Source organism: Harpia harpyja, chromosome 11 (assembly GCF_026419915.1).
Source record: "Harpia harpyja isolate bHarHar1 chromosome 11, bHarHar1 primary haplotype, whole genome shotgun sequence".
Lineage (NCBI taxonomy): Eukaryota > Metazoa > Chordata > Aves > Accipitriformes > Accipitridae > Harpia > Harpia harpyja.
Window position 1 is genome coordinate 4,297,525 of NC_068950.1, and position 20,164 is coordinate 4,317,688.

The 20,164-nt window shown below is 47.2% G+C and overlaps 1 protein-coding gene across 3 annotated transcripts; it reads left to right on the forward strand.

Moving 5' to 3' along the window:
• Positions 1–1,480: 1,480 nt before the first annotated feature.
• On the forward strand, positions 1,481–19,505 carry ACSBG2 (acyl-CoA synthetase bubblegum family member 2). 3 transcript variants are annotated; one of them, XM_052801574.1, is made up of 15 exons: positions 1,481–1,566; positions 6,144–6,273; positions 8,673–8,752; positions 9,351–9,592; positions 10,616–10,704; positions 11,287–11,407; positions 11,856–11,936; positions 12,448–12,597; positions 12,798–12,974; positions 13,589–13,770; positions 14,037–14,270; positions 14,982–15,199; positions 16,149–16,288; positions 17,255–17,501; positions 17,900–19,505. In XM_052801574.1, exons 2-15 carry the CDS (start codon positions 6,149–6,151, stop codon positions 18,013–18,015), a joined length of 2,202 nt encoding a protein of 733 aa, XP_052657534.1. In that variant the 5' UTR covers positions 1,481–1,566; positions 6,144–6,148; the 3' UTR covers positions 18,016–19,505. The 3 variants fall into 3 exon arrangements, with proteins under 3 accessions (XP_052657534.1, XP_052657533.1, XP_052657532.1); XM_052801573.1 differs by lacking the exon at positions 1,481–1,566 and adding an exon at positions 5,634–5,765; XM_052801572.1 differs by lacking the exon at positions 1,481–1,566 and adding an exon at positions 5,700–5,793.
• The last annotated feature ends 659 nt before the right edge of the window (positions 19,506–20,164 follow it).

Here is a 20,164-nt window from a genome sequence, read left to right on the forward strand (position 1 = left end):
TGGTCTGCTAAGTCTACAGATCTTTCTGATTTTCCAAATGCTGTTTGTATCCTTAGTCTTCAGAATAGATTTGCCATCTGAATCAAAACGGGGCCACGCAAAGGATTTGGACAGGCTGCAGAGAGGAGGAGATGAGATAACTGGGGGAGAGAGGGCAATATAGTGGAGCTGCAAGGAAAGGCTCAGACTGCAAGAGATGGCAAACAGGCAACAAAGCAAGCACTCCTGGGTGCCTGGACCTGCAGACGGCACGGTGCAGGGCTCCTGGGGCTGACTTGGCAGTCACTGTCTCACTGTGCTGCTGCTGTTTTGCAGCTGCAATATCCTCGGTGCTGTTCTGTCCTCTGGACCTGCTGCTGCTCCAGCTGCGGCCCTGACCTTCTGGCAGGAGCTTCTCTCATGACATATTCCTTAGGTTTGCTCATCAAGTAAATGGCATGAACCATACCCTCCCCACCCCATGTGAGTGGGGAATATGTCTGGGTGGTGGAGGGAGGGAGAGAAGAGTTCACAGGAAAAAACCCAATGTTTAGGAATTCTTGGTCTGCACAAGCAAAATAGCAGCAGTAATTCATTTGACAGATATAGCTGTTTAGCTAACAGGATAAACAAAATTCTGGCTTTTGTGCAACTTTATCAGCTAGAGGCAACTGAGGACAGTTAGATGATCTACCTGACCATAACCTTAAAAAAAAAAAATGTAAAAAATGTGCCACTGGACTTTAGTTTCAATCAGCAAGACCCAGGGAGGGCAGGAGATGGTGGAGCCGGTACCAGACCACAGGTTCTGCCCCAGGTCCGGTAACGGTGTGCCCACTGCCGCCACAGCCAGAACCACCCGACAATGCTTGTGCCCATAACACTGTTCCACACAGATGCAGCCCGTTTCCTTCACTTATGCTGATCAGGAAACAACAGCATGGGGCTGGTTTTGGGGGTTTTTTTGGGGGGGAGAGGCCCATCCCCCTCGTCCGCCGCAGCGAGCAGCCATCGCCCCACCGTTTCTCTTCCTCTCGCTTTTATTTCTCCTCGCTGGGCAGAGCAGGCCGCCCAGCAGCCTGCTGCCCACACAAACACCTCACGTTTGCGGCCGAGTACCGATTTCTGAGGTGCAGCCGCGCTCCCCGGTTTCGGGGTGACGGGGGCGACTTCACGCCTCTCCCACCGCTGCGCTGGCTCGGCCCGTCCTGCCTTCAAGCCTGGGGGAGCTGACTTGCGCTCGGAAGGGCCGCGGTGCTCGGCCCGGGGCCGGCGGGCGACGCTCAGCTGCGGCCCGGCCGGCCGGCGGAGGGAACGACCGCGGGTGACCTCCGCCGCGGAGGCGGGAAGCGGGAGCAGGAAGGGGGGGGAGGGGGAGCGGGGAGGCGGGGCCTCGCCGCCTTCCGACAGGCGCCTCGCCCAATGGCGCGGCCGCGCGGGTCTTTCGAGCGGGGCGGGGGCGGGGCGGAGGGAAGAGACCCGCCCTATCAGGGCGGTGGCGCCGCCCCCGAGCGCTCTAAAGGGCCCCGCGTGGCGGCGCGCGGTAGCCGCCGTCGCGCCGGGTGGGGGGTCGTCCGCGTTCCTGAGGTAACGGCGCGTGCGCGGAGGGGGGGGGGGGGCGGTGTCGTCCCACGCGGGTGGTCCCGGCTTCCGCTCGCGGTCGGTTGCGCGTGGCGAGGGGCGGTTTCGGTTCAGGAAACCCGCTAGCGCCCACGCGTGTCGTGACAGGCCCGTGTCCCGTCCCCTTCTCCCCCCTCCCGGCCCTGGGGGGTCGCGGGTCAGCGGTCTCCGGTCTGGCCGGGCCCACGCGATGTCCCTGTGGACCTCTGGGTGTCCCGAGTGGGAGACTGCGCGGCCGTGGGGCTGGGGTGGGTGTTGAACCCGCGCCTGACCCCACCCGTCTCGGGGGGGGTGTGTGTGGTGTGGATGTGTGTCACTCTTTCACTGCAAAATTGATCTTTCTGGCAACTGCCGAGCTAACTTCTCTCGATGCCCCTTTCACGAGTGGGGTGGCCCAGCCGACAGAGCCAAAATACTTCTGAGTTTTTGGTTAAATAAACCCACGGTCCGTTTGGGGCCGACCCCTCCGGTCAGGGGGGCAGCGCTGTGGGCTGAGGCTGAGGAGAAGGCCCGTCCCTTCCCCGTGGGCAGCGGTCACCAGTGCTGTCCCAGTACGGACGGTGAATTAACGTGAGGTGACCTGAGCGTGCTGGGATGCTCCGGTCCCGACTGCGTCGCCGGCTCCGAGGCGGGCTGGACTTCAGGTGGAGATGCAATCTTGGGCGGTGTGGAAGCTGGCAGGAACAGGGGTGATGTGTCTCTGAAAATGTATCCCTGTGCTGTCTTACTCTGCCTGAGGGGATTTCCCACCCGCGGGCAAATGGGTGCAGATGGTGTAGTAAAGCGAAGAGCGGTTTAGGAAAGAGGAACTTAACAGTCTCCTGGTGAGTCACATTGCTGGGGATTTCACCTAAAATATCCCGGTGTCCTGGAGAAGCCTTCTGCATCAAATTTAGAATAACAACTTCGGCGGTGGCCGATGCCTCCAGCCCTCAGTGTCAGCGCACGCCGGTGCCCTTCTCAGGATGGGCAAGCCCTGGGTCTGGCTGACAAAGTGATGTTCTGTGGGCAGCTTTGTTCAGCCCGAGCTCAGCTCTGAAGGGGCTGTGGTGAAGTCAAATGTCTGCCTGCAGTCGTGTCGTTCGTTCAAGATCTTTGGCGTGGTATCATCCTTATAGAGGTTGGGGTTATTTTATCTCGTGTTCTCTCCACTCCTGCATCAGGAGGGCATCAAATAATTTCCCAGCACAGCTGTATGCCGACCTGTGGTACTGCCCAGAAGAAGACTTCTAGTGCTTAGGAAGTTTTTATCACTGCTCTTTTAAAAATGGAATTTATTTAAAAGAGGAAGAGGGGGTTGCTTGGCTTCTGTTTCCTCACTTAATAAATATATAAAGAACAAAAAGGCCAAGTTTCAGTTTTGGTGGAAATGTGGAAAGGCAGTGGGAGAATGTGGCAATCTCCTAAAGCTGATCTGTGCAGCAAAAATTGGACCGGATCACACATGATGTCTTTACCAGTAAAAAGAAAAGCAATCAGCCACAGGAAGCAAAGTGGGCTGTGCTGGAAAATGTCAAGACGGCTGATGAACATATGCAGTAATTTGAATTTGAAGTGATGTTTTTGAAACTCTATGTGTGTTTTAAGTAAAGGCATGTTCAGAGCTTATTATAAATGAAACCTTCACTCCTGTCTCATTGACTGTCATAAGTTTGCATATAGTCAGAACTTTTACTTTGTTTTGTCAGTGAAGCTCTGCAGCAGTTTCAGTGGAATCGTTCACCAACTTCTAGTTCTTCTAGGACAAAGCGCTCCCTCAAAGCAGAAGCAGCTTTGTATTTAAATGGCTTAGGTTGTCACACAGGCTTAATTAAAAGGGAGGTTTCTTTCAGCAGGTTTTTGTTTTGGGGGTGTGTTCTTCATGTTCCTGAACATCTGTGGTGCGTCACAGTGTGTTAACTCCTCTGGAAACAGCATGGGGCAGGAGAGGATCATTCGTGATCCCATTCACCCCCAATGAGCTACCGTGAGCGTTGAGCATGGCTCTCGTAAGCATGTCCATGTTTTCCAGTGGCTTGTGTAGCATAACTGTGTTGGTAACTGAGCACCAGAGAAGGAAGGGGCTAGCTGCAGTACTTAGCAGAGTTAGTGAGAGTCGATATATTGGCAAATTTTTGTTTCTATAAATTTGTTATATAAAATGCACGACTGACTTGGGATTCCTGTAGCCTGCGTTCACAAGGAAATTTAAATTTGCACAAGCAGGTTGCACTTCAGCTTTCTGTTTCATGGTGCAGGTGTATGTGGGCACTCCAGAAGTTCTGCCGCTGCTTGTGCAGCGAGGTGCTGCTGCCCTCTTGGTGTTGAGGGCCATGTGGCATTAACACCTAGATTCTCCATGAAGAACCCATCCTGCTGGATGTGGTGGTGACAGTGACGTCCTGCTGTCTCTCCCTGGACTTTCAAGTTGTGCAGCCTCGTGTCCTCGGTCTTTGTGCCATACCTGCTGTGCCCACACTTGGGAGCCAAACACCCATCAGCAGGAGACCCTGCTGTCGGGGTTGTGCCCCGTACAGGGGGTCTTGGTGAAGAGCACATGCACAGCGCAGCGAGGGTGGAATGCAGTTACGGTCTCCAAAACGCTTTTTCCTCTTGAGCGGCTGGGGATGATGCAGAAACCTGCAGCCTACCAGCCTGTCTGGGAGATGAGACTTCTGCCTTTCTTTGCCCAACGTGTTTCCAACCAACCTCCGCCACCCAAGAGCTGGCTGGGCTGAGCTGTGAGATAGCTGGCGTGAGGACACCTCCCACCCTTTCCCTTGAAACTTTCTTGCTGTGTTAAAGAGCAGGTGGCAAGAGAAACTATAATTAGTGCAGAGAGAAAAGGTTCCTTCAGGGACATGGGGGGCCTTAAACTCCTTGTTGTGGGGCACTGGGAAGGAATGTGGGTGCAGTATTGCGAAAGGGGGTCAGACCTGATGACAGCTTCGTCCTCACCTCGTGCCTGGGACTCTGCTTGAGCAAGAGAGGCAGTGGTGACACCTCCAGCAAGCACAGCTCAGGCTGGTAACTGGCATGCTCTTCTGCATGTGGGTTTGAGTTTCCCCAGGCTGGGGAGGGAATTACAACCCAGGTTTCACAGGTCTGGGTGGCTGCTCCTAGCACTGGGCCGCTCTGTAGAGATAATGCCCCTTTTCTCACAGCTGTCCTATTAAAAAAAAAAAAAACAACAACCCAGAATAAACCGCTCTGGTGTTTTAGCCTAGAATGGGGTGTTGGGTGATGTCTGCCAGTTATCTCGGAGCTTCAGAGATGGGATTTTTTGAGACATCCCTTTCTCAGCTGCTTGTGAATTCAACTATTTTTTGTGTTGTGAATTGTAGCCTGTAGCAGCGCGTGGCGTGAATGGCGACGTGTCCTTGCGTAGATGAGTAAGTGGAAGGGGGGGGGATGTGCTTTGGGATGTGGTTTTCTGGGCTGGAGGCAGGTCTGCCTGCTGTGAGTCGTGGCTTTCCCCACCCGCCAAAGGCAGAAGGCTGCAGCTTGGCTGTGTCGGATTCGTTGGATAAAAGGGCTCTTTCCTGTTGCTCCTGTCTGTCATCATTGAGACAAACATGCTCTTCACATTGCCTGCTTTAAATTGCCTCTGTCTAATGCAGGTACAAAATAGCATGCTAAAATCCACTTTTTTAAAAAGACCAAGGTTAATGAGATTCATCTCCAGTTGGTTAGAAATCCCTTGAAACAATTAAAGCTCAGCCTGTCAAGTCATAAGCATCAAAGGCTTTTGACAAATGTAAACCTTAAATAAAATCAACGTTGCTTTCAGTGTTAGAAAACATTTCGTTCGGGTGACGACATCCCCTAACGACAAAAGTACTGAGAGCAGCGTAGGAGCTGCTGAACATGCAACAGCTGCAAAAGCACTGATTTTTATGAAAGCAGGTTAAATCTCTGGGGTGTCCCAGAGCTGTGTCCCCCCAAGAGGGACCCCAAAGCCCCCTGTGTGCCCAGATCTGATGGGCAGGCATGGGGCCAGAGCTTCCTTAAGAGGCGGCGGTGTGGGGTGACGAGCCGCTTCCAATTGCGAGGCAGGCAGCACATGACATAAGATGCTCCAGATCTGCCTCCTGGGCGCTAGTTTAAAAATAAAGGATATTACACATCATCGTCAGCGCTGGTCCGGAGCGGCTGTGGGAGGAGAGGCTGCACAAAGGCGATGCGTTGTAAGGCTGGACCCGGAGTCCTGCGGTGGTTGGTTTGAGGGGGGGTGTCTGAGAGCCGAATGGGAACGTTTGGGGCAAAGGGAGTGTAAAATTTAAATTGTTAGGCTCGCGGTGCTCTTTCAAAGCTGTAATTGTCACACTTGTATTCGGACGTGGGAATGGATGTAGCATCTGCCACTGATCAGGTTTTTGGAATGAACCGAGCGTGATGTGGCGTGAGCCGCGTCTGCTGTTAAAATTTACCGTATTTCATGCAAATACATTAGTCTCAAGTTGTGCCTGTTTTGGGATTGCCTTAGTCAGATAGCTACCTCAATGGAAGCTGATTTTACTGTAGCATTTGATTGTATTTTAATTTTTTTAAACCTGTTTTTACAGGGACAATGCTGTGTGAGTCAGATGCACGTATGGCACTTGCGGAACCCGTCCCCACGGCTTATTTTAATTCAGATCCTCAAGGGAACTGTGAGGTGTCACTGGATGATGTACTGCTCAACTCTTCAGCTAGGTTTGTCTAATTTAAGATTTTATTTTCTCTCTGGTGACTTGTATACATAGGATATAGTTTGTATTCTATCATGTTTACTTCGATTAATTAAGATTTTTTGGGAACAGAATTAAATTTGCTGTACATAGCTATCACACAGAGTATGGAGCTTGAAGTAGTGTGCATTTAATATAAACTTAAAGCACAGGAATGGTAGAATATTCTGTGTAGTCAGAAAGATCATATCTTACAAAGGAACCTCGCATAATTGTTAATTCTATGTAATTGGGAGGGCACTGATCAAATACTTAGAATACCTAGCAAGTACTACATTGTGAAGTGGTGTTGTAAACAGAGGTGTGCCTCTGTAGGGGATAGCTTCTGTGCAGTACCTATGCTGATTTTCATCAAACTAGTCTCTCTGTAAATCTAAGCAGACTCTTACTAAAGAGCAGATTAGTGTTTAAGGGTCTATATCTCACCACAGTGTAATGGGATATAGCTGACAAAAACCTCTTTACTGAAATTTTTTCAGGCTGCATTTGAATTACATGTAGTAAGGGGGAGAAAAAGATGACTTGATTGACTGTAAGGGAAATAGCTGGGGCTTTTTTGCCCATATTACTGAGTCATTTGCATACTTTGATTGTAAAAGCTGGTGGAGAAATGGTGCAGAACTATTGCAACTGAGGATTAATTTGTGCTGAAAAATGCTCTCAATAATGAGGAGGAAATGCGTAGTAGGGAACATCTCGTAATTGCTTTGGGGGAAATAAAGAAAAAAACCTGTTTACTTCCCTCTGGTTTCTGGCTTGCAGATTAGTTAGGGGAAGCAGTTCTGCTTTTGGACGGTACATGGGAGTAGCCATGTCAAATCTTCTCTATGCTTTAAACCTTATCGTGTGCCCAAAGCAGTAGTAGTTGACTATCCCCTAGAAATTAAGAGAAAACATAAAACAGAGGGAAGCAATTTACCCCTTACATTGAAATTCACACAGTGCCTTGTGCTGAGTTATCTTCTCTTTGGTCTAGTAGAAAGGGAAGAAAATGTGGGGCTTGGTGGGAACCCTGCCTGGATTAGGCTGAGGAGTTCGCATGGGACCAGAGGAGCCCCTGCCTGTGTGCAGGTGTGTTACGATCGTGACAGGCCGAGATGTCGGGACTTCGGGTTGGGGGTGTTGTGATGTCAGTGGTCTGCACCCCTTCTAGAAGACCCAGGAATCTGTGCTGGGGAGAAACCTTGCACCAAACATTGCAATGGGGAAGAGTGAACACCTAGCACTGGCATGAAGAAACAAACACCTTCGTGATGGCCTGGAGCGAAGGGCCCCAGCAAGGCTGTTTGGCAAGGCAAGATGGAAATTTTGGTTCTCTGGAATATACTCTTGGGTCAACTAAAACTTGGACCTTAGCGCTACACCGATGGTCCAAGTGGGGTATTGCCCAGGGTAGGGGAACAAGCATCATCTGCCTGTAGCTTGGAGGGTGGGATGTCCTTCTAGGGAGCAGAGCACAGGAACTCGAATACCAGACCTCACAGGGTCTGGCTTCTGACTCGTGGTCTGAAGTGGGACATGCGACTTCATTATTCCTTATCCTCATCACTTACAGCTGTGAGAAAGTCCATCTTGGAAAGGGACGGAGGAAGAACACTGTTCTACGACTGTGGGCAGGTGGTGTTTCACCAGATAGTGCAAAGCTGAAAGTAAAAGGGACAACTTTTCAGCTGGCACCGCAGGACAAGTTCCTGGTGAGGAGCACGGCTGAAGTAGACAGGGGATGTGCCTGTTTCCATTCCTTCACAAACATCTGGTGGGAGCCCGATGCACTAACTTTATTAGGAATACCTAAGAACAAGATTTCCTGCTAAATCAATTTCCTGCTCTTCAACTGGCCTGGCCTTCTGCAGGAAATCTCTGTGGGTTTCCCCACAGGGTGATGGGCCAGGGGAATTGCTGTACTGCTTAGGAGAGAGGCTTCGTTAAACTCGCATATTGCAGACAGGAGATAAGCACCAGATCCATGTGCCCCTTCCTGCCCCCCTCCCCCTCACTGCTGTATATGCTTTGTTTCAGGCACCTAGAGCAGACCTCTGGTATTAAATTATCACTGTTTTCTGGATGACGCGTTTATGGATTCTTCTGCAGCTTATCTGAAATGATAGCTACAATTAGGACAACATACATGTGTTTAAAAGCAGTGCAGGCAAAGCTTGCACGCTCTCTGAGAGGGACCTCTTTCGTTGCCATAGCCATGCAGGCTAGTAAAATTAATAAAGTCATCTGCAGAACATCAGGAACCACTAATCCTTTTTTGACACCCAAGGACTAATATAATTAAGTGATGGAGCAAGCACGCCTAAGGTGTTCTTCAGCCAGTGTGCTAAAGCTTATCCAGCGCTAATTGCTTTTGCCTTGCAGAGCTGTTGAGGCCCACAGCATTGAGACAGTTGAAGATACTAAGGCGGAGGGATGTCGGGTAGACACGCTTGGTTGCAAAGGTAAGTAGAAGGAATTTTTAGTTACTGTGGTGTGCATAAAATTATTATTGAAATGAGAGAGGGATTTATCAAACCATAACAATGGAAGAAGAAACTCAAATTGCACGATGGTCTGTCCAGAAGCCTCTTGAACTTTTACTTTAAAGCACGCATGTGCTTTGAGGAGTAAGATAGGGAGTGTCACTGCCTAATGCTTGTCTACCAGGTAATAATGTACTACTTTCGGTCCTCCTTAAAAAAAAAAAAAAAAAAAAGAGGAGAAAAAAAAGAAAAAAAGTACAGTGTATATGATTGTTGCAGGAAGCTGCCACCTTACCAGTACAAGTGCTTTAGGGCAGCCATGCAGGTTAGAGGGGGATGTAACTGGGAAATGTTTAACGAAATTTTGAAAGTGCTTTAGAGGCTTTATCTGTTAGTCCTGGTCTAAAATACTGGGAGTCATATGGCAAACTTGCCAAGAATAAAAGGTCAAAAAAGGGGCGTGGGAGGGGGTATATTAGCATTCGGTTTCATATGTTTGATACTTGTATTTGTATTTCTGCTACGGCAGCAAGCAATTTCTAAATGTAAGATGCTGAACACTTTTCTTTCAAACCAGCCCCTTCACCTCCTGCCTCCAGTGTGTGGACAACACGACGAGATGGAGAGGTCAGACTGAGGATGGATGAACAGGGCATAGGCAGTGAGCCACCAAAGACCGTTCATGAGCTACTGCAGGAAGCTGCTAGTAAATATGGTGATTATTATGCCCTTGCATCCAAAAAGGGTGGCCAGTGGATAAAACTAACATTTAAGATGTACTATGATGAGTGCTGGAAAGCAGCAAAAAGCTTTCTGAAGGTAAGCTTTTGATTAATTCTGCTCCTCCTTCATATTCAATTTAACTGGTGAAACAGCTGTGGTCAACTATATCTTAAACCTGCAAATTCTCTGAGTGAGTCTTAAAGTGACAGGGAAATACCTGAACAAGCCATGAACAGCTTGGTAGTTACCACAGTGTTTTTGTTTGAATTTCTTGCAAGTTGCTTCCACATTCAACTAACAAAAAGTGCATAAGGAAACATTTAAAGAGAGATGTTTGAGGTATATGTCAAACCTGTACAACACCCCTCATGAGGTGTGTCAATTTTAATCTTTCTAAGAAAAAACTTGAAGGGATGCTTATGAATCAGACTCAAATGTCCAAACTGGCTGAGCTTTTTGCCTGTACTGTTAGGAGTTAAGACACTCAGAGAGAGAAACCAACATTACATGTACTTACCGTTATCATTATGAAGTCTTATTTCTTGAAGTTAATGCCACTCTGGTTTTACTCCTATGGTGGGATCTTCCAGTCTACATACTTCCACTCTGGGACAAAACCAGAGAATGGCTGAAGGAGATTTAAAGACTGGGACTTCAACAGCTGGAATTTCATAGCAAAGTGTCTCTGACTGTCATTGGAGCTTGTTGCTTGTGTCATTATTGATGTCTGACATATCTAACCTGTACTAAATGACTAAATGTTTCAGTAGATGTTGTCTGACTTGACCTCTCACCTTCTCATTGCCAGCCCAAAGGGAACTGATGACTACCTGGGTTGCAGTTTTATAGTACCGTTAGGATCAGTGAGCTAGTGATACTGAGTGCAGACCTAAGCAAATCCTGTTTTTTTCCCCACCTACTGATAAAGTGGGACAGTGTCTGATCTGAAACTTAACTGGTTCCATATTAGGTCTTGGGAAGTTTTTCAATGTGAATTATCGTATATAATAGCATGAATTTTTCTCTTGACATTGTGCTCGCAGCAGAGATCTGTAAATTAACTCTAAGCATTCGTCAAAGGGAAAACAAGATTGCTGTAATCTCATCTCTTGTTTACAGCTGGGACTAGAGCGTTTCCATGGAGTGTGTATCTTGGGATTTAATTCTGCAGAGTGGTTTATTGCTGACATTGGAGCTATCCTTGCAGGGTAAGAATGAGTGTTGTCCCTTGACATGCATTTTGCTTTAGCATTCAGATAGTAATTTCAGTATTCATGTGAGAAGCAGTTTTTGATTAAAAACCCACAACAAACCAAACAAAAAACCAGAACAAAACCAACAGCTTATATCTGAGTTTAATGAAGATAGCTAGAACCTAAACTCTCTCTTTATTTCATTATGAATTAATGAGACAAATTAATTTTTTTTTTTAGCCAGGTGCTTCTCAGAATAAGATGAACAGTAGGTTAATCCAAAAGCATGCTTACTTACACTGTGATTAAAAATATGATGGGAAATGTCAGAGAATCACAGCACTGGATTTTGATACCCTTCTTCCACCTGAGACATTTTGGTCCCTTACACCATTCTGACATTTCCCATGCCCCAGAAGAGAGCCTTTGCTCTTGGAATTAAGCCCTCCACTTTTTGTTGTTGTTTTATGGGATATTCTTCCTAAAGTTTTTCCTCTGTTAAAGTTTTAAATGGTCTGAATTTTGCCAGCAACTCTGCTTATCCTCTAATTATGTGTTTTGCTTTTCTGTTTTGTTTCTTTTCCTTTTCTTTTGTAGTGGAGTGGCTGCTGGTATCTACACTACAAACTCTCCTGAGGCCTGTCATTATGTAGCAGAGAACTGTAGTGCTAATGTTCTGGTTGTGGAAAACCATAAACAGCTGCAGAAAATCTTAGAAGTAAATACACTTTTTAAATGGCTGGGGGCTACAGCATCCTATTGACAGATGTGGGAGGGTAATACCTGAGGGAAATGGTGGACCTGAAAGCAGAGGTGAACCCATCGAGCCTACTTGGTGTGCTCCCTGTTCAAGCCAGATGAGTAGTCACGAATGCTAAATCTCATGAGAGGTTAAATGGTGGTTCCACAGCTTAGCAAAGCCTTGAGCTTAAAATCTGAGAAGCCAAAATGAACAATTGAGCATCCCCTAGGTTGTCTGGCAACATCGCACTCCAAATGATTACTGTCTCCAGTGAGGCTTCCCCATTCTTTTTCAATAGCACAGATGAGATTCTCTTAGCTTTACTTAAAATGGCAACTAGCAGTAGCATGTTAAGTGGTGGGTTACTTAGGCTTAAAAGGGACAAGCAGGATTTATTCCTTCTTAATCTCCCTTCTTAACACAGATTCAGCATAAACTACCTCATCTGAAAGCTATTATCCAGTATGGGCAAGAGCTAAAAGAGAAGAGACCAAATCTGTACTCTGTAAGTACTGGGCATCTTAATGGCTTGTAAACACTGGCTGTGTTTAGCTGATGGCTTGCAAGCAACCATCACCTTCCACGGGACTGTCATCATGTGAGCTTGTGTGGGTTTTAGTGAGGGATTGCTTGCCTCGCTGAAGCAGTAGATGTCTACTGTTGTTCAGACCTCGATAATCCATGTTGTAAGGGAGGGTGTTAGCATACTGACCTCTGCAAGGCAGCCTCAGGTCCCACAGTTATTCCAGCTCAGCACTCCTGGTGAATACCAGGGTTGCTACAGAGCTAGTAAGCTTCCACAGGGTGGATCAGTCTCCTTTTCTGCTTCTTGCCATGCCTCTTGTGGCAGTCAGAAAACATTGTGGGGCTAACTACATATTTACAACCTCTTCCAGATTATGCCAGAGGTTTGGATGTAGGAGACAGTTTCTTTATCTTCATGTGTAGCAAAGGGTTTAATTTTGCATGTGAATGATAGCCTACAAAGTGATTGAGCTCTTCTCTTATATATACAGTGGAGTGAGTTCATGGACCTTGGCAAAGATGTTCCAGATACTCAGCTCCGTGAAATCATCGAGTCACAGAAGCCTAACCAGTGCTGTACACTAATATATACCTCGGGGACAACTGGACAGCCAAAGGGAGTAATGCTCAGTCATGACAACGTAAGTATCTTTTTGTATAGCTGCCCATTCCAAGAACTGTGACCTTAGGTGGGTGCTGAGGGAGGGCACAGATCAGCTGAAAAACATGCCTGATGTTAAGATCACAGGAAATTGTAGACTTTTTTTTGTGAGCTGCATGCTCTGTGTTGTGCCTCCTCGGAAGAGCTGTCACTAAATACTGATGTGGGTTCTTGTTACAGTTGACGTGGACGGCATTGGCGGCAGGGCGTTGCATAATGCTGACAGATGCTAAAGAAGAGCAGGAACTGCTGGTCAGCTATCTGCCGCTCAGTCATATTGCTGCACAGATGTCAGATATTTGGTTGGCAGTGACATTCGGTGTACAAGTTTTCTTTGCTCAACCAGATGCATTAAAGGTAAAAACGTAAGATAATAAAAAACCCTATACCCATCCACCTGCTTGTAGCTGGGCTTCATGCTTGAAAACAAACATGGCTGACTTATTTCATCTTTCTGAAAGCTGTGCTAACTCGGTTTGTTTGCATAGTGACCAACTGCTCCTGTTTAAGGGTCTGTTGGTTTGGCAAGTATAGCTGCTCTGACCTTTGCCTTTTGACTCTATTGCAAGCTAGGATAAGCTGACCAAGCACTTCACAACTAGGAGCTTCTGGGTGTCTCACCTGACACCAGTTCTCCGCCCTGACAGCTTGGTTGAGCAACGGCTTTGCATTTGCTCTGTCCACATTGCAAAATGCCACCACCATTAAATCTGTGTCCTGAGAAGAGAACGATTCTTCTCTTGGTGTGGTATCAGTGTTGGCACTGAAAGCATCAACCCTTGCTGTCTTCTCGAAACCACTGTGGCATTTGAATGCTCCTGGGGTGCCTTTCTCTCGGTGGCACTGCGGTTGAAAATGAGCAATTCCTCGGAATTGATGGCCGAGTTGTAGGCCTCGGCTAGTGGCCAGTGCTGACCTGAAGTCTATAGTGAAGCAATTTTGAAAGCTGTATTAAATTCCGCTTTGCTCAGGGCACCTTGGTAGACACCCTGCGGGAAGTGAGGCCAACTGCTTTTCTGGGAGTTCCTCGTGTCTGGGAAAAAATGGAAGAAAAAATGAAATCCGTGGGAGCAAAATCGTCAGCATTCAGAAAAAAAGTGGCATCGTGGGCCAAGGGAGTCGGGTTGCAGACAAACCTGAAACGGATGAATGGGTAATTATGAACTACGCTTAAGGGAGGTTACAAATATTAGGAGAACTTTTCTATCAGATCAGGAGCTATATCCCATCTAACATGCCAGACTTATGGACAGTAAAAGCCAAATGTAGTGCTTGGACCAGAGGGGGAGCAGCAAGGGCTGGCGGGGAAAATAATGAATTTTTTTACTGAATAAACTAAAATAGGATGAAGATGAAAGGAAGAAGGGGGAGAAGTTCTACTTGGTGACTGAGATCTTGTAACTGTTTTTTTTCCTACAGGTATTTGGAAGTCCCGGTGAACTTCCGCATAGCCAGGCACTTGGTGTACAAGAAAGTGCGAAAGGCCATTGGGCTGGACCGGTGCACGAAGTGCTACACGGGGGCTGCTCCCATTACCAGAGAGACGCTGGAATTTTTTTTAAGTCTGAACATTCCTCTGTTTGAGCTGTACGGCATGAGTGAGAGCTCTGGGCCTCACACAATCTCTCTACCTCACGCATTCAAGCTTACCAGGTAAATATCTTTCTGTGAGTAGAGCACTGCTGGCTGCAAGGAAGAGTTGCTTTAAGGTTTCTCTTGCATCTGGCATGTCCATCTTGCCTGACGCAGCTCATCCCCAGAGTTTTGCTGCCAGTAAAAAGTCGCTAGGGAGCCAGTTCCTTTGGTCACATCTTGCAGATGGTGACATCTGCCAAGGGCAACAGCCGTGTTACTTAAATTTAACTTGGCCTGGATTCTCTAGGAACTGAAGAGGAAGCAAAGAATTCATGGGAAGAAGGAAGAATTAGTAACTCTAGCCTACAGTTCACTTTATTGTCAAATTAATAAATGCACTAAGGCTCTGCTGTTGCTTTGAATGGCTTGTTCAGTCCCTGTGGGTTCAGTCTGCAGAGTGAATACCACTGTCAGTAAAAGCTTGCTGCCAAGGACATGAATCTTCTAATTCAAAGCTCAGGTGTATGGGAACAATGGGTGGAAAGCACCAGGTGTGTGAGCACTGATCTCTGCAATAACAACTTCTTCTGTAGTTCCCCTTACATAAGCAGATGCCTCTTAAGTTTATAAGTTCCTTGCTGAAGCAGTTGTAATAAAAAGCTGCCTGGCTTTGTTCAAGTGCTTTAGCTTGAGAGGGTACTGCTATAATCTCACTCTGCTGCTCAGCTATTGAATTTAAAAAAAAAAAAAAGCAGCAAGCCATGGGTTTGTGTTTGTGTTCTCTTTAAGCTGTGGAAAGGAAGTCACAGGCTGCCGGACACTGATTCATAAGCCAGATGGAGAAGGCAATGGGGAGATCTGCTTCTCAGGAAGGCACATCTTCATGGGCTATTTGAACATGGAAGAAAAAACCAAAGAGGCAATTGATGAAGAAGGCTGGCTGCATTCAGGTGACCTTGGCAAGCAGGATAAAGATGGATTCCTCTACATCACTGGCAGAATTAAAGGTAACGCATCCCCTGACTTTGTTGTCTTGAGGTTGCGCAGTACTGTGATATGATGCATTCAGACCCTGCTAATTATGTGGTTGTGGCTTGCACAGAAGAATAAATACTTTTCCCTCTAAGTTTTTAATATGAAGGTGGCTGCAGTGTGTCCTGCCACTGAGCCTGTGACATGGTGTGCGATGGGAGGAGAGGGATGACCTCTGAAACCACTGTGTGTTTGCAGAGTAGGGAAGAAATCCTCTGATTTCAGAAGCAGTAGTTAATGCTTTGTTAGCTTGTTTTACAGTGCTGAACCTGTCCAGGTCCAACTGTGCGTGCTGCCAGCTCCCTCCAGTTTCAGCTAGCTTTGCTAGTTGATCTCTAAGAGAAAACAACAGCTTAATGCAGTTGTGAAAATGGCTTGCAGCAAGGCAGTTCTTGGGACACCACCTTGACCAACCCCAAACAAATGCAATTTCACGCAAGATTTCAACCATCAAAAAGAGATAAATGGTCATGCAAAGGAGCTGCTTTAAGAAATCTATAAAAGACAGCCAAGAAGGGCAGGCTCTCCTCTGCTCTGCATCACACTGTGTAACTTCAAAAGCTCTGCTTTGCCTCAGCAAATCTTTTACTTCAGTTTCTGAACAACTTGGGTACCAACTTACATTACCTCAGAGCGTAAGGTGACTGTGGCAGGGTACTAGGGCACTCATACACCACACCCCATGTTCCCAAACTGCAGACATCTCCGGAGCATTAAAGCAGCTTTTGCAATGCTGTTTGCATGCAGACCTCGGTCTGATCTCTCAGCCAGACTGGAGTCCTTCTGGTTTGCTGCCTTCTCTGGATGTTGGGACACAGACTCACTATTTGATCCGGTAGACACAAAGGAGCTAAAAAGTTACTTCAGACTGTGAAGGAAGGGGGAAAAACTCTAAGCATTAATCAAGATTTGACTGTTTTTCAGAGCTCATCATCACTGCAGGAGGTGAGAACATTCCTCCCGTTCCAATCGAGGATGCTGTAAAAAATGCTGTTCCCATCATCAGCAATGCAATGTTGGTTGGAGACAAAGCAAAATTCCTTGCTATGCTTCTAACGCTAAAGGTAATGGAAAAGAGGATGGGAATCCACCTTTGTTGCTGAATGCGTTTGATTCTAGTGAGGAAGATAATTGTTACACATTTTTACACTGTCTCCTAGAGGCAGGAGGCATCGTGGAGTACGACTTGTAGCTGACTTGCAAACAGCAGTTGTAACTGTACAGAAAAATGAGTGTTGCCACTTGATTTTCTGTTGTTCAGGGCAACTGTTTCTCTCTGTACCCCATCGGGCAGAGACAAACAGAAGTAAAAGACCTAAAAGTGAGACTGAAAAAAGAAACCTTTCTGCTTTTCTTACCCATTTTGAGTAGCTCCCAGAGCAGTCTGGACAGTAACGAGCTGTCAGTGTTTTCTTTTTAAGACACAGGCTTTAAACTCCACAGTGATGCATCTGTGGTGGCCTGCCACTGACTTCTGTCTAGAGACCTTGCTGGCTGGTGAGTTTTCAGGACAGTGGTAATTTGCTCATTAGCGAGACTGACTGCCAACCTCCTCGCCCTTGTGCGGGGGACGCAGAGCCAGGCCCTGGAGGTGGTGGTGCTGTGCTTGTCTTAGTCAAGTGCCACATGCGTTGACTTCCAACAGACCATTAGGCTGCTGTGGGATGTAGGGAAGTAAACTGTGGCCTGGAAAAATGGTCCAGAAAAAAGGGATCAACTTGGGATAGCACAGGAGGAATTTGGAAGATGAGCTGAGCTCTGTACCCAGCTTGCTCCTTGGTATTGACATGGCTGCTAAGTAGACAGAGATCTGATGGAGTTTCATCTGCCTTTTGCCTCAACGGGTTTTCACTTGAAGCAGTGGTTTGTGTCAAGCATATGAAAATTGCAGGGGCTGCTTAACAGGACAGTTGGCACTGGGGTGGGGAAGGAGATAAGGCAAGGCGGCTTCCCATGGCGGTAAGCTCACTTGTATGAAGGGAATTAAGTGTTCAGCTATACAGCGTTACCTGTTCTGGCTTGGCTTGCAGTGCAACGTAGATGTAGCAACTGGCGAGCCAGGAGACGATCTCACTCCAGAAGCTATTGAATACTGTCAAAAACTGGGCAGCAAGGCTACAAAAGTCTCCGAAATCATCAGCAGCAAAGACAAGGCTATCTACGCGGCTATCCAGAAGGGAATTTTGGCAGTCAACGAGGGCGCTGTCTCAAATGCTCAGAAAGTCCAGAAGTGGGTCCTTCTGGAGAAGGATTTTTCTGTTGCTGGTGGAGAGCTTGGTGAGTGGTGGGTGGGGAATTTGGGGTTACCCTGTCACCCCTTCCTTGGATATTGAACAGACAACACAACCAGGACCCCAAATACACAGAACTACCCATGGTCCTTCCTTGCTGTGGCTTTTCCATGTCAAGAGTTTTGGGGAGGGTGGGATGAGCTCCCACTTCTGTCTGGCAGAGCTGAGCTGAGCAGTGCTTACCCTTGGTTCTGTGTTGTCTGTTGCAGGATGGTTGTGCTGTTCCTATTCACAGGGGAAGGAAGGGAGATTTTACTAATTGCAAAGAGGAATTTAGAAGTCAACGTCTGTTCATGTCCTCCAGGCTTGCTTCACTCCAATACCGGTTTGTGTCCCAAAATGGTTCTGTCACCGTTAAAATCTTGTGCTGTATTTTCTCCTCAGGCCCAACAATGAAGCTGAAGAGACCAGTGGTGGCACAGAAGTACAAAGACCAAATCGCTCAGTTTTACATGGATGCGGATACACCTACCACAACAGAGAATGCTCTTCAGCAGTAGTGTGGAGGCTTTGTGCTGTGGACTGCAGCAAGCCTGGAGGACAATTCCCCTGCTGTCAGCCTGGGCTCCCCAGGAAGGATTCCCTGGGTTCTGTCGAAATAAATGAGGCTCGGTCATCACACCACCTTTCTGCATCGTTTAACTGTACATTTTTTGGCCCGTGTACTGCAGTGTGTTGAGTGTGTTTGTGCCCAATGTTTTGCTGTGTCTGTGTTCTAATGCTGAGATATTCCCAAATATCTCTGCTTCCTATTTTTGTTTTTTCATTTTCATAAGGGCTATACAATATTTATCTTAAATCCATATTACATGTTATGTTTTAACCAAAGTTTTCTTTTCCTGAGCTGAATGTAAAACAATCAGGAACTGCACTTTTCCTGCTGAGGGAGAAAGGTAGATTTCTTTTTATAGCGGTGTACTTCACTCCCCCCCCACGCATGTTTAACTGCATGCTGATGACACCTGAATTATTTTAAACCTCTTTACCCACAGACTGTCTTCTATCAAAGATGACAAATGCTGTGTGACCACACACACTGGCTCAGTGTGTACGTGGAACCTCACATTTACTCAGTTTGTCTGTGCAATATTTTGAGTCTGTTTTATCTTTGAGTTATAATGAAGCCATAAATGTATTGTTGAAGTAGTATACATGGCCTGTGCTCTGGGAAGTGTTTTACACGAGGGACTACTTATAAGGCTGTGTACAAATGTGTGTGAAATCTGTCTGTAGTCTTACAATCATAGAAATGCTGTCTAGAGTGTCCTGAAACAGGTGGAATGCTGGCGGGGTGGGGTTGGCTGAGGTTTTGTAGAGAGGAGATGGTTGCTCAAAGGCTGGTTCTTTTGGACATCTGTGATCAACCATTTGAGCAGCAGTAAAGGCCCTTTACATTGAGTGTGTTGGATGGGGGGGGACAGGGGTGGCCTTCTCCAGAGCTCTTGAAGGTTCTACAAGGCTCACTCCAGCCTGCCCAATGCCTGGAGGGGCTGTTAAGCCCAACAGCAAATGAAGGATTGCTTTTAACTAGAAATCATTAGCTGAATACAAGTAGAACAGCCAGCCCTAGTCTTTGGGTCTGGGTAATGTTTCCCATGGCCAAAGGCAGAGCACCAAGCGCTGTCGGGTGCTTTGAGGAGAAGCAGCCACACTATTAAATAACACAAATAGCTCAAGCAAGCTGCTGGCTGCAGCTCATAGCTGTACCTACAGCACTACTTGGTATTGAAACCTTGCTGTGGTGGGCAGTAACAGTACCTGGAATTGGGCACCTTAGGTGGGGTTTTAAACCTAAAGCTTTGTATCTGATCTGATCAGTGAAATTCCCCTTACACATGTGCCTACAGCACCTGTACAGAGTGGTGGGTAATGCATTATTGTAACCGCTGCCGATCTGCAAACTTTTGCGTTCTCAGCTGTATGAATCTGAAATGTCTCCAATGTTCAGAGGAATGCATAATAAATAAACTCTGCAGTTTGTGTCTCTTAATACTTCAGTAACTTCTGCAAAATAACACTTGACTCCATGGTGAGGTCAGGGTCCAAGGTGACAGGGTGGTGAGCAGCAAAAAGGTTCATTTGCCTTATCACAGCCAGAGCCCATCCTTGATCATTATCAAGGGTGAAGATGCTCCTCACAGCAGCAGGAGACCCATGTGTACAAAACACTCCAGCAGGCAGAAGGGGAATTAAGCTCCTGGCCTAAAGCTTTGCTGACAGCCTGTGGCCCAGGACTGCCTGTGCCAGAGCTCTGCCTGTCACTGCGTGCCAAGTTCTGAGACAGTTTGGGAGCAGCAGATAACCTCTCAGCCCCCACAGAAGCAGAGAGGGAAGGCGTGCACCCACCTGAGACAAACCTCTGTTCTGGCCTGCTCACTCCACCCAACACTCACAGCTCCTTCCTGCTGCTGGCAAACTGCAGGGAACCCAAATGTGAAGCTGCAGTGGCAACAGGATTTAAGCAACCGACTTAAAACTCCACTGGTTTAACAGCCATCTGAGTCTTCCCCCAGACATACTGTGCTTAAAACAAGTTTGCTTTTCATCTCCTGCGCCCTGGCATGGTGCTGCCTGCAGGCAAGGGGCTGGCAGAGCTGCAGAGCAGCCCCTGGCCTTGCCAGCTTCTGTATTGCTAATGGAAAACTGTCG

What these genes read in the sequence shown, in the direction of transcription:
- ACSBG2 (XM_052801573.1), top strand. An exon ending in CTGCTCAACTCTTCAGCTAG is followed by an intron (nt 6,274 to 8,672) that starts GTTTGTCTAATT and finishes TTTGCCTTGCAG; the next exon opens with AGCTGTTGAGGCCCACAGCA. An exon ending in AGCTGCAGAAAATCTTAGAA is followed by an intron (nt 11,408 to 11,855) that starts GTAAATACACTT and finishes TTCTTAACACAG; the next exon opens with ATTCAGCATAAACTACCTCA.